The following is a 12,861-nucleotide window of genomic DNA, read 5'->3' as shown; positions in this document are numbered from 1 at the left end:
TTATTATTTTGTTTTTGCAGTATGGGAAATATTATGTGAATTTATTTTATTGGATTAAAATATATATATACCCAGAATATATATATATATATATATATATATATATATATATATATATGGGGGGGGGAATTATTTTCAACCCTCATTCTGTCCCTCTGTCTGAAATTGTGTTTTTAAGGCAGCTCCTTTAAGGCTTGTTGGTAAACGCCCACTATTGTGATTGGCTAACACCATTCCATACGAAACAGTAACAACGGCCACTCACTTCTGCATGCCAGTAAGTGTTTTGAAAACATTTTAATTTACAGACAAAGTATTAGGTAATCATTTACTTTTGGTTTGCACTGTAGCTGCTGTCAGATTCAATACAGTTGGCTGCTTCATTTCAGCAAAAGTTTCTTTGCAAACTCTCCATTACACTCTGCCTTGTATGCTAAATAAAATGCTCCGAACAAACATATAATCCTCTGATGCGATCCTGGGCCCCATTAAAAATTAACCAGCATCCACTTGTTCCTATCAAAGCGAAGTTTCCTTTACTGTTCCATTTGTCCTGTTGTCAGACATTAAAGCATGTCAACATATTCTGTTACACCAAATACACAAAATAATGATCTTTAAAAAAGCATCATATGACCCCTTTAAACAACACAGATATCCTTTATGTATTTAATCCCATTCTATTAACCAATGTCTTTGCTTCTGACCTTCGATGATCCAATTCAACCGTACTAATAAGCACAAATTACTCTAGATAAACATATGTGTCTTTTTTTATTGCTGAAGTGGGTTGAAATGTCTTCTTCTGCATTCTACTGTACGGACGTAAATGTACTTTTCCTTCAGCCTGAGGTGCATTCATTTCACTTTTGGTGTAAAAAGGCTTTTATATTTGCCAAAAATAGAACTTTTTTATTTTAAAAACAAACAAGCAAGCCCTGTCCAGATTTAAAAAGTAACGCAAACGTAACATAACGCATTACTTTCCATAAGTAACTAAGTAACGTGATTAGTTACTTTTTTTATGAAGTAACGCAATATTGTAATGCATTACTTTTAAAAGTAACTTTCCCCAACACTGGTCAGTAGACTCATGTCAGAAATTGAATGCGCATCTGTGTAATGTAATCAGTTAAGCAACTGAACACCAGTCGGCGGGGCCTATGGTGTGATGATGTATAACTATTGGTCGATGTCTTGCTCTGGAGGTGGTCATATGCAAATGTATTTGCACCTTTGATGTCACAAATCCCCCATTATCAAAATAAGCCGTTTTTGGAGCTTGATTAAATAAATGCCTTGTTCATAATGAGAGGAAAGTTTTAAGCTGTGAAACATGCATGATGTTTTAATAGTACAAAGACCTCTTATATGTCAGAAGATCAAGGCAAATTTGATTTCTCCTGTTTTGAACCCTTTATACAGATGAACATTTAAAAATGAAGCATGCACAGATTAATCATTCAGATCAATAGAGATTCAGATCAAGATCAATAACTTGCATTTAGAAAATAGATGCTGACTTTAAAGAAAAATGCTGATGTAAATTTTAAATGGAAACAAAACTGGAGCATTCGAAGACAAAACACATGGATATCCTGTCAGGTGTTTGTGAGTGCATTTGGAACTGTAACAATGACAAGTGATTAGAGGAGATCCTGAGCCAAAAGGTCCCTGTGCTTCCACACACACACTAAAAGGATCTCACACATGCACTTATCCAGAGTCGCATCTGCTCAGATATGAGTGTTTGCTTAGCATTACTTCTGTCCATTCATGGGCCGTAGATAGACATAGTCTCTCAATAGAGTCCACAGCACAAATAACCAGATCAGCAGAGTGTTTAGATGTGTTTGTGGGACTGCATGACCTAAGAGGACTGGAATGTTTTCAGGATGCCACTGATGGTTACCTCTCTTTGAACTGAGTGAAACACCGTCAGTTGACGGTCCATTCAGCTCCTCTCATACACAGAGGATTTTTTACATCCATTCATTGCATGGTAGTCATAAAACACAAGCAGAATGAGTTTCCAAGTAAATCATATTTAAAACAATTCTTACATCAATTACTGCATTCAGTTCAGTAGGAAAATTTGCACGTTCCAACTGCTAGCTAGGGTGGCATGACATCTAATTAATTATTCAGAGAGCCTGAAAACACTGGCAGATCACGAGCTGCTCACGTATAAATGAACAGTGATATGCTTCACTCTTCACACTTTGTGTGCATTCTGATACACAAATATCAGAAATATTTTTGTTATTGGCCAGCAACTGTTTTATTGGGTTGGAAGTGAAGTATGCTAGGAATGTGTTTGTTCCCGTGAGATGTTTATTTCTGTAATGTCCAGCGGAGCAAATCTTCAGAAATTAGCTCTGCTTCTGTCTAGGAAAAATACTTTCACTTCATCTGCCTTTCTTCTCTACTCAGCTGGAAAAAATACTTCAACAGGTCAGAGGAAAACAAAAGACCGCATGAGGATAGAGCTAAACATTTGACTATTAATGACTTTAAAGATTTAAAGAAAGAAAAAAAATATCTACACTACACTAAGTTTGGAGTCAGTAATATTTTTTAATGTTTTTGAAAGAAGTCTCTTCTGCTCACCAAAGTTGCATTTATTTGATGAAAAATACAGTAAAAACAGAAATATTGTGAAATATTATTACAATCTAAAATAACTGTTTTCTATATACGTATGTAATATCTGTTAAACTGTAATTTATTGCTGTGATCAAAACTGTATTTTCAGCATCATTACTCCAGTCTTCAGTGTCACATGATCTTCAGAAATCAGTATAATATGCTGATCTGCTGCTCAAGAAACATTTCTGATTATTATCAATGTTGAAGACAGATGTGCTGCACAATATTTTTGTGGAAACTGTAATACATTTTAGTTTTCAGGATTCACAGATGAATGAACAGCATTTATTTGAAATAGAAATGTTTTGTAACATTCTAAATGTCTTTACTGTCACTTTTGATCAATTTAATGCATCCTTGCTGAATAAAAGTATTAATTTCTTTAAAAAAAAAAAAACTTAATTACTCCAAACTTTTGAACGGTAGTGTATTGTATGTAAATATGGTGAGGAAAAAGGGAAATTTTTATTTCTTGTAAAGTCTTTTAAATGTTGGTTAAATGTTTAATTTATGAAGAGTTGAGGTCAGGCATATTATTAAGTGTTCTTCCTCTCATACATTTCTTTTCTATCAGCAGTGTGTTTTGGCATTTTATGTAAATTGCGTACTTGGGTTGTATAATGATTTTGGAGATTCTTCTCTGTCCGTAGAGCCTGTTGCTCATAGCTTTGATCACTAATGTATGCGTGCAGCTGTGCAGGGATTGGCCGGACCCTCATGCATATGAATGAAGGATTGGCTCAGGCAGGATGCTCACAGTTCAGGGTGAGTTTGGTGGAAGGGATGGGCGGCACACGAACAGTTTCCAGGAGACCGTATGTGAGTGAGGAAGAGGAGCAATACGACCACAGGCCGACTGCTTGACCACAAGCCAAAAAACTGAAGAAAAGAGACAGAGAGCTGTTATCTGACAGCAGGTGCTCGAGGACAGACCTTCCTGAAGATATTCACCAATTAGTCATGGCTTTCAGATCCATTCAGCATGAGATCACGATTCTGAAAGGTACAGCTCTAGTCTGATCAGATTTAGTGCACTTTGCTCTGTTCTGCCTTAAACTCTTCAGTCTCAAGTGTTTGGGATTGCCTTTCTAGAAGAATCATGAAAGAAGCTTGAGAGGTCAGGTGAAGGATTAAATCATTGTCACACTACATGCAATGCCAGATACATTACTAAATATTTCCATGTTAATGCTGTGAGAGATAAGCAAGAGAAATGTTGTGATTGTTTTGGCTGGACAGGGAGGGGCGTCCGGCTGTGGCATTGTTTCAGAGCGACCGGAAGTTCAGACAGACTGTCTTTCTATATATGTGTGTGCGTTTGGGGATAAAATTGTCCCCAGAGATGAACGCAATGTTTTGCGAGAGAACAGAACTAGTTGCGCTTATTTACATTTTCACTGTAGTTTGACATATAACCTTTTTACACTGCAAAGGCAGCATGAATAAATCACAAAATAATGCGAAACTCAACTTTGGATTATCTCTAAACTTAAACCAGTTCTCTCTATTAAAGACCTGGAGACTGTCATCCATGCTTTTATATCTTCATGCACTGATTACTGCAATTCGTTATATATTGGTTTATCGCAGTGTCAATTATCTCGTCTTCAATTAGTGCAGAACTCTGCGCTATAGGCTCCTGACTCATACAAAGAAAGGGGAGAGTATTACCCCAGTTCTTATTACGTTGCACTGGTTGCCTGTCAAATTTAGAATTGAATTTAAGGTTTTATCAATGGTGTTTAAAGCACTGCCTGGGATTGCACCAAAATATATTGCTAAGCTTTTAATACCCTATCAAAATACAAGAAACATGAGATCTTCTAGCCAGATGATTCTTCATGTTCCTAAAACAAGGTTAAGATCAAAGGGTGATAGGGCTTTTTTTCCTCTTCCTCTGCACTTTGAATCTGCACCTTCTGTGGATGCTTTTAAGTCGAGTTTGAAGTCTTATCTTTTCAGCGTGGCCTTTAAAACTGGCTAGAGTGTTTAGGTTTTATATGGACTTTTGTGACTGTATGCTTTTTATTCTTGTTGTTTTAATGTGTCCTGGAAAGCACTTTGGTCAACTGTAGTTGTTTTAAATGTGCTATAGAAATAAAGTTTGTATTGTATTGTATTGGAAAAAAAGTTAACCTCACAATAAAACCATAAAATAAAATGTGACCACTTTTTTACATCGCAAAGGCAGCATACATTACAAAATAGTGAAAAAAATCACTACAATTAAACGTTTCGTTGGTCAAAAAGTTATCCTTTTAATAAAGTCATGTGCAAGATCAATGATGGTCACTCAACTTTCCATTAAACTAAGTAGTGGGAGGCTCATCTGTTTTTGTGGGTGTGTGTGTTTATTAATATGTTTTACCGTTTTATTTATCTATCCCCATCATGATCAACGTTAAGCCAATGAGGAGACTGAGATAACGAGACAGGGAGAGACGTTTAGCATAGAGAGTCCATGTGTCCGGTGCATCCATGATGAGCAAAGATTATCATTCATACATATGCTTAAAGGAGCTGAGATGGGATATTCCATAAAAATGGGTATTTATGTGCAGTAGAAGCTATATAATGGTTTATTTCACACTGTAAAGGTCCTGTCAGAGCTTTTGTTCAAACTTTACTTTGATCGATAGCATCGCAAATGCTGGCGTTCACCTCTTCTTGGAGCGTGTGAGGATTTTCACGCTGCTTTCCACATCGCACAGGTTTACGTGAAAAAGATTTATCATCCATTTGGTTTATTCTCGTCCTTTCAGCTCACATAAGGGCGTCTCGGAGCACGGCCAGAGTCTGCGCAAAACCGCCGTGTTACAGTGAACAGTTCAGTTTTCTCTCAGCAGACGTTCATTATCGAGTGTCTGCGAATCTCGAACCTCGCTGTGAATGTCTTCTTGCATATGAAGTCACGTCACAGTGCTAAAATGAACCATGACTGCACATTCCTCATGCTTAATAGTCAACTATGGACCTTTTCTCACTGCCTACTCAACCTATGTTTCTCGAGCATCAAATCAGATTTCTGAAGGATCATGTGACACTGAGGACTTTTGCATTATGCAAAAACGATTATACTAGAGGAAGTTGCAGGGTGAAAAAGATTTATCATCCATTTGGTTTATTCTCGTCCTTTCAGCGCACATAAGGGCGTCTCGGAGCACGGCCAGAGTCTGCGCAAAACCGCCGTGTTACAGTGAACAGTTCAGTTTTCTCTCAGCAGACGTTCATTATCGAGTGTCTGTGAATCTCGAACCTCGCTGTGAATGTCTTCTTGCATATGAAGTCACGTCACAGTGCTAAAATGAACCATGACTGCACATTCCTCATGCTTAATAGTCAACTATGGACCTTTTCTCACTGCCTACTAAACCTATGTTTCTCGAGCATCAAATCAGATTTCTGAAGGATCATGTGACACTGAGGACTTTTGCATTATGCAAAAACGATTATACTAGAGGAAGTTGCAGACAAATCTTATCATTGTACTTTTTTCTTTTGAGTGACTCTCAATGGAAAAAGATGCTTTTGTGTCAGAATGATAGTTGCTTTTATAATTAGAGGCTCACAGGTCCTGCTAACCAAAGCCTGACTCCTTTCTAGATAACAGTCACTCTGGTGGTCTTAGAGCCGAAGCCCAGAATGTAATTGAGTCGCTGTTCTTGGTAAACAAGTGGTGATGTTGGACAGACGCTGTATGTGTAGTTAGTATTCAGCGGGTTGAGCTGCCAGCTTTAAACTGACATCAGTCTCGTCTGTCTTCATTTCTTCTCTTGTCCAGTGGCCTAGTTGAGTCTGAGTTTCCTCAGTTGTCGTTTCTCTCGAACGCACTTTATTCACGCATAAATTCCAGATTGCAATGAATTTTAGGTTGTTCATAGCTTAGCAGTAATTACTGATAACAAAAACTATTTAAAAAGTATTTGTTAATTGAAATAAAGCTGAAATAAAATATAAATATTAGACGAAAAACTTTAAATATTGCCTTGGCAGCTTAATGAAATAGGCTGAAGCACTAAAATTACTAACTGGTAATAAATAAAAATGAAACTGAAATGTCTTTGTATTTCAGTTTTAGTACCATTTAGTAATTTTAGTGCTTCAACCAATGTCACTTAGCTGCCAAGGCAATATTACAATTTTTAGTTTAGTTTAAGTTTTTCGTCTAATATTTATATTTTAATTCAGCTTTATTTCAATTAACAAATACACTTTTTAAGTAGTCTAGTTGATTTAGTTTAATTTAATTTAATTACATTTTTTGTTTTTATTTTATTTTATTTATTTTTTATTTTATTTTATTTTATTTCATTTTATTTATTTATTTATCTATTTATCTATCTATTTAGTTAGTTAGTTAGTTAGGTAATTAGTTAGTTAGTTAGTTAGTTTAGTTTAGTTTAGCTTTTGTCCTAACCAGCTACAAACACAACAATAAACAGCCAGATGTTTCGTTAGTTGATCAGGTTTCTTTCACATTGCTCTGGGTATCTCCTAACACACTCTTTGAGTTTTAAGTTTGTGACCATGCAGTTTAATCTGTCCATAATAAAGAGTCAGAATCCATTCAGTTTTGTTCTGCTGTGCTGGGAAAACATCGCCCTCTTCTGCTCATACAGCTCACCTCCATTCACATTCACAGCAGAGATCAGAGCAAAACACAAAATACCATGGTAAAAGCTCAGGTCTGTTCATATGTATGCGTGTGAGTTTGAGAAGACTTCATACATGTGTACGAACATGTGTTGTGTGTGTGTGTGTGTGTGTGTTGCCTCTGAGCTCAAAGAGGACAAAGGCAGGAAGACAGCATGGGGTGCATGTGAAGATTTACAGATGTGTTTACTTGTGTGGAATCTGTTCTTTCGAGATGAAAGGCCCACAGTTATGTTTGCTGTGTCAGAGTCTCATACCTTTGTGAGTTTATTAGACAAACTCAATTCAGGTCTTGCAGTCTCTACCAATGAGCTAATAAGCTGAATCAGGTGTGTTAGATGAGGGAGGCAGGCAAAATGTGCATGCCAGGGGGTCTCCAGGACAGCTTTCAAAACCCCTGGCATAAACTACTGTTCAAAAGTTTGGGGTCAGTAAAGGTCCTTGCACACTAAGTCCGAAATTTTCGTATGCGTTTTTTTTTTCTGTATTCATCACGCTTGGTATGGATGTGAAAACACTGAAAATCGAACCTGGTCTGAATTATTTATGACGGGCGAAAGTTTCGGAGGCAGTGTGTAAACGTGGTTGACACAATGTGAGGTCGCATTTATTTTTTAGCGTACGAGAATTTCGGACTGTGAGTGTGCAAAGACCTAAAGATTTATTTATTTATTTATTTTAAAGACATTTAACACTTTTATTCAGCAGGGATGCATTACATTGATCAAAAGTGACAGGTAAAGACATTTATAATGTTACAGAAATGTTTATTTCAACATTGATAATAATCAGAAATGTTTCTTGAGCAGCAAATCAGCATATTATACTGATTTCTGAAGATCATGTGATGGAGTAATGATGCTGGAAATCCAGCTTTGATCACAGGAAAAAATTACATTTTAACATATATTCACATATAAAACAGCTGTTTTAAACTGTAATAATATTTCAGAATTTTACTAGTTTTAGAAAGTTTTTTCCCCCTGTATCTTTGATCAAATAAATGTAGTCTTGGTGAGCAGAAGAGACTTCCTTCAAAAATACGATGCAGAACGTGTCTTTTGTGTTCTATGTACTAAAACAAAGTCATTCAGATCACTGATCTATGTTTATTTTTACTTAGCTGTTTCATTAAATTGATATCTCAGTGTTTTCTTGCCACCTTTAAAGTGCTCCGAACCCTTTAAATATGTGTTGCATGGAAACTCAGTGTTGAATATGCCAATCTTGAATATAATCCATTGTTAATGTGACCTCTGTAAATCGCACTGTATACAGACACAACAAAAACATTTACTGTGATCAGTAATGCTCTAGAGTCATTCATTTTTTCTGAGATTGTAATCCAAAGTAAATGACACATTCCTGAGTAATGTAATGCTTAGATTATAACTCTACGGTAGGAGAAAGGACAACATAATAATTACAGCAGCATCACTGAGTGCTTTGTGAAGAGAGCGGCTCTCATTGTAATTGTGTGAAATATCCGCGAGATGGGAAACGGTGCAGTGATTAAACGAGCTGCTCTAGCAGGACTGGGCTCTGTTTTCACCCCCGTTCTCATGGTTTGCGGGTGTTGTAACTGTGTTTATTCGTTTATTGAGTCTCTAAAGATAGCAGGATTAAAACTTCGGATAGTGTTAATGAATGACAGGGTTTATAATATAGTATGGTTTTATTTCTTTATAGTCTCTTTGACCATCACATCACTTGCTCTGTGTCTTAAAGCAGCGACGTTAAAATAGGAAACATTCATTAAACACTCATTATTTTGTAATAATGTATTGCGATGCAGAAATGACACATCTGACCTTTGACTGAATGTGATTGCTCTCTGCAGTGCTCTTGTTTAATGTTTAGGACATTTGGTCCTAACCCTAACTTAAACTAACCCTAACCCTAATTTATTTGAAATAGATTTTTGACCTATCCTTTTTTATTATTATAATTTTTTATTCAGGCCATATTTGTGCACATAATAGATGCAAATTAAAAATACCTCACAAAATAATAAAATAAAATAAATGCAATATGTATTTTATTTATTTTTTTTATATTAATGCATTTGAATTGCATATAATACTTCCATCCATTTGGATCCATAACTCAGTTTTAGCATAAACAAACTAATAAACTTAATGTGATGCATATTTTTCAGTCAAATTTCTGCATTAGTACTAATAAAATTAATGTTTTTTAAATACACGATATATATTTATCGTCAATAAATCCAATTTGTTTCAATCTAATATATTTCAACTAATTGAAAATTGCTTGTTTCATAAATATCTAGCTGTATTTTAACCATCTTCATACTTTTTAACCGAATTAGTTTAATTTTCGCGATAAACAGATTTATGCCGATTAAAGGGGTCATATGGTGTTGCTAAAAAGAACATTATTTTGTGTATTTGGTGTAATGAAATGTGTTTATGCGGTTTAAGGTTCAAAAAACACATTATTTTCCACATACGGTACATTGTTGTTTCTCCTCTATGCCCCGCCTTTCTGAAACACGTCGATTTTTACAAAACTCATCGTTCTGAAAAGCGAGGTGTGCTGTGATTGGCCAGCTATCCAGTGCATTGTGATTGGCCGAATACCTCAAGCGTGTGACGGATGTTCTGGAACAGTGTTGTAAATACAACTTAACACTGATTTCTAGTCGTGTCCTCTTTTGGAAGACCAAACAAAGTAGTTTTGCTTTTGCAACGAAGCACAGCGTCTTCACGACATGGCGGCGGCGGCAGCAACAATACAACAGTGAGAATAAAAGTTACACCTTCTTTCTTTGCGTGAACATTTGGGCGGCGTTATGCAAATCTTCCCACATAGTGACATAGATATGTGGGGGCGTGTTTAAATGAGGCGTTTTAGGAGGGCATGGTTGACTCTTAACTTTGATAAAGAATATCTCTTTGGATTTGAGACTTTAGTCTTTGCAACTTTAGGGATCTTATCTATTCACGAACAGCTTGTAACACCCCAAAGAGAAAGGAAAACTTGAAATCGCATCATATGACCCCTTTAATGCATATAAATGCTTTTTGGAAATAAAATCAATTAGATACAAATAGTTAATAATAATGTAGTGCTGAAACCTGTTCCATTTATGTATGACTGACAGATATGCATCACGTTAAGCTTATTAGTTTGTTTGGAGATTTTATGTGCAATTCAAATGCATAAATCTTAAATTTAGGCTTATATATTTGTGTGCATACACTGCCAGTCAGATTTCACATTTCTCGTGATTTTGAAAACCTTTTAATCTAAAGGCGTCTGCTTAAATATCTTTGTTGACAAAATTAAGTTTTACATACAGTAGCAGCTTAATTGTTTAATTAAATTAGTAATTAATTGATGATTTGGAGCAAATAATGAAGTAAAATCAGCATCACATGCTCATCATACACCTTCTTCCTTCAATTGTGTTAACATTTAATATTTATGCATTCGGCAGACACTTTTATCCAAAGTGACTTGCATTGCACAGGAGCACATTTTTTAATCAGTCCTTGCCTTCTCTGGAAAGCGAACCCATGACCTTGGTGTTGCTCTACTGTTTGACATTTAATAACAGTTGATGAATGTCTGGACTGAGCAGAGCTGGATAGACAAAGCAGCAGCTCAAACATAAGAGAGTTTGGATTTTATTGCATGTTTTATTGCTCACTAAACGATCCTCATAGATGACTTTGATGGCTTGATCAGTGTGAGTGCAGACGTTTGACTGCTGGTGATCTCCGGTGATCCATTTAAACACGTGGACACGTGCAAACCCTCACACACATACTGTATGACCTCACACACTCTCACACGCTAGGCCTATAATGAATGCTGTTTATAAGAAAATGACCAGAATCATTACAGCTGAACTCTCTGTTCTGTGGTTGTGTGGCATTTTCGGGAATGAATCGTCCGTTAAAAGAGCCTCTATAACTGCCAGCGTGAGCGTCTGCTTCTGACTGAAGCTCTGTTCTGCTCTGACTTCTCACTCTGAGCCCAGAGCTCTCTGGCATTCACTCGCCGTCGTGTCAAGCTCTGTGAGCTTATGGAAATATTCAGAGGAAAGGTCTTGTGTTTAATGCCACTGCCAGCTCACCATTTAGATGTCCCTCTATGACCTTCCATGTCTGTTACTGTAGTCTCCCGTCTGTTGTCCTTTGACCAAAACATGCCTAAGAGTTGTCTTCTGTCCAGCTGTCATGGGTACAGAAGAATTTTTCAGTATTTAAGGGTGTTTCTGTGCACAATAGAGTACATAAGGAAAGATTAAAACATGTAGGATAATATACAGTCAGTCGAATGTGGCTACATGGCTAACAAAAAGAAGTAAATGAAATATGAATTTATGATTATCTTATGTGAGAATGAGGCATTAAATAGTACAAGAGACATTACTAGCACAGCTACATATGAATTTGTTTTAAATGACAGTAAATTACAGTTTATCTGTATTACGTGCAGAAATAATACTTAGAGAGTACATTACATGCTTTAAGCTTTTATGCAACAGTTATTGTATAGATGTACTATATAAGCATCTATGTTGGTTAGGACGTGTTTGTAATATGTTCAACAATTTGGGGATTTTTATTAACACTTTCAATTATATTCAGCAAAGATGCATTCAATTGATCAAAAGTGACAGCAATGATGTATGATGTGACAAAACAAAAATTCCGTTTCAAATAAATGCTGTTCTTTTGAGCTGTCTGTCCATCAAAGAATCCTGAAAAATAAATTATATCACAGTTTCCACAATAATATTGTGCAGCACAACTGTTCTCAACATTGATAATAATCAGAAATGTTTCTTAAGCAGCAAATCAGCATATTATACTGATTTCTGAAGATCATGTGACACTGAAGACTGGAGTAATGATGCTGAAAATACAGCTGCGCATCACAGAAATACATTACAGTTTAACAGATATTCACACAGACAACTGTTATTTGAAATTGTAATAATATTTCACAGTATTGCCATTTTTCCTGTATTTTTAATCAAATAAATGCAGCCTTGATGAGCAGAAGAGACATCAGAAACATTATAGGCACACATGGATAGTCATTGTTTCTGACATAATCATAGCTGTTTGATAAAATGTAATAGATCTATATGAGTGTCGAGCAGTCCCTCATCTGTCTGTGCGCTCAGTAACACTCAACGCTCAGCAGGTGGCAGTGTTTGAAAACACATTTGTTCTGCACTGAAAGGCTTGTGTGGTTTCGTACTGTTGTAATACATTGAAATCTCTCTGTGTCTGTGACATGGATATGTATTTTCCCCTGAGGTCTGTGTGCTGGCACCGACGTCCTGTACAGTGGATCTCACTGTTGAATCTGTTGTAATTAGATGCCATATATCCACAGGCTGTGAACTAATGTCATTTTTCTTTGTGTGTTTGTCTTTTCCAGGTGAGTTGCAGCACTTTTCCCTTCATGTCCTGATGAGCTGGAACAACATGCAGCAGAGCTGTAGATGTCTCTACCACAAGTATTACACACCACGACTCTCATAAGCCCTAGAAAACAACCCTCAGCTCCATTTTA

The 12,861-nt window shown here is 36.3% G+C and overlaps 1 protein-coding gene across 1 annotated transcript in view; it reads left to right on the top strand.

The window, feature by feature from the left end:
* Positions 1 to 12,861, top strand: part of LOC107559055 (microtubule-actin cross-linking factor 1-like) — a 37,212-nt gene extending 24,351 nt beyond the window's left edge. The window contains exon 3 of the mRNA XM_016242789.1: positions 12,727 to 12,861. Coding sequence (XP_016098275.1) covers positions 12,727 to 12,830 — 104 coding nt within the window. The 3' untranslated portion in view covers positions 12,831 to 12,861. The remainder of the gene's footprint in view (positions 1 to 12,726) is intronic.

The sequence above is a fragment of the Sinocyclocheilus grahami genome, unplaced genomic scaffold (assembly GCF_001515645.1).
Source record: "Sinocyclocheilus grahami isolate Dianchi unplaced genomic scaffold, SAMN03320097.WGS_v1.1 scaffold672.1, whole genome shotgun sequence".
NCBI classification, from domain to species: Eukaryota; Metazoa; Chordata; class Actinopteri; order Cypriniformes; family Cyprinidae; genus Sinocyclocheilus; species Sinocyclocheilus grahami.
Note: the sequence above shows the minus strand (reverse complement) of the source record. Positions and strands in the feature narration are given on the sequence as shown.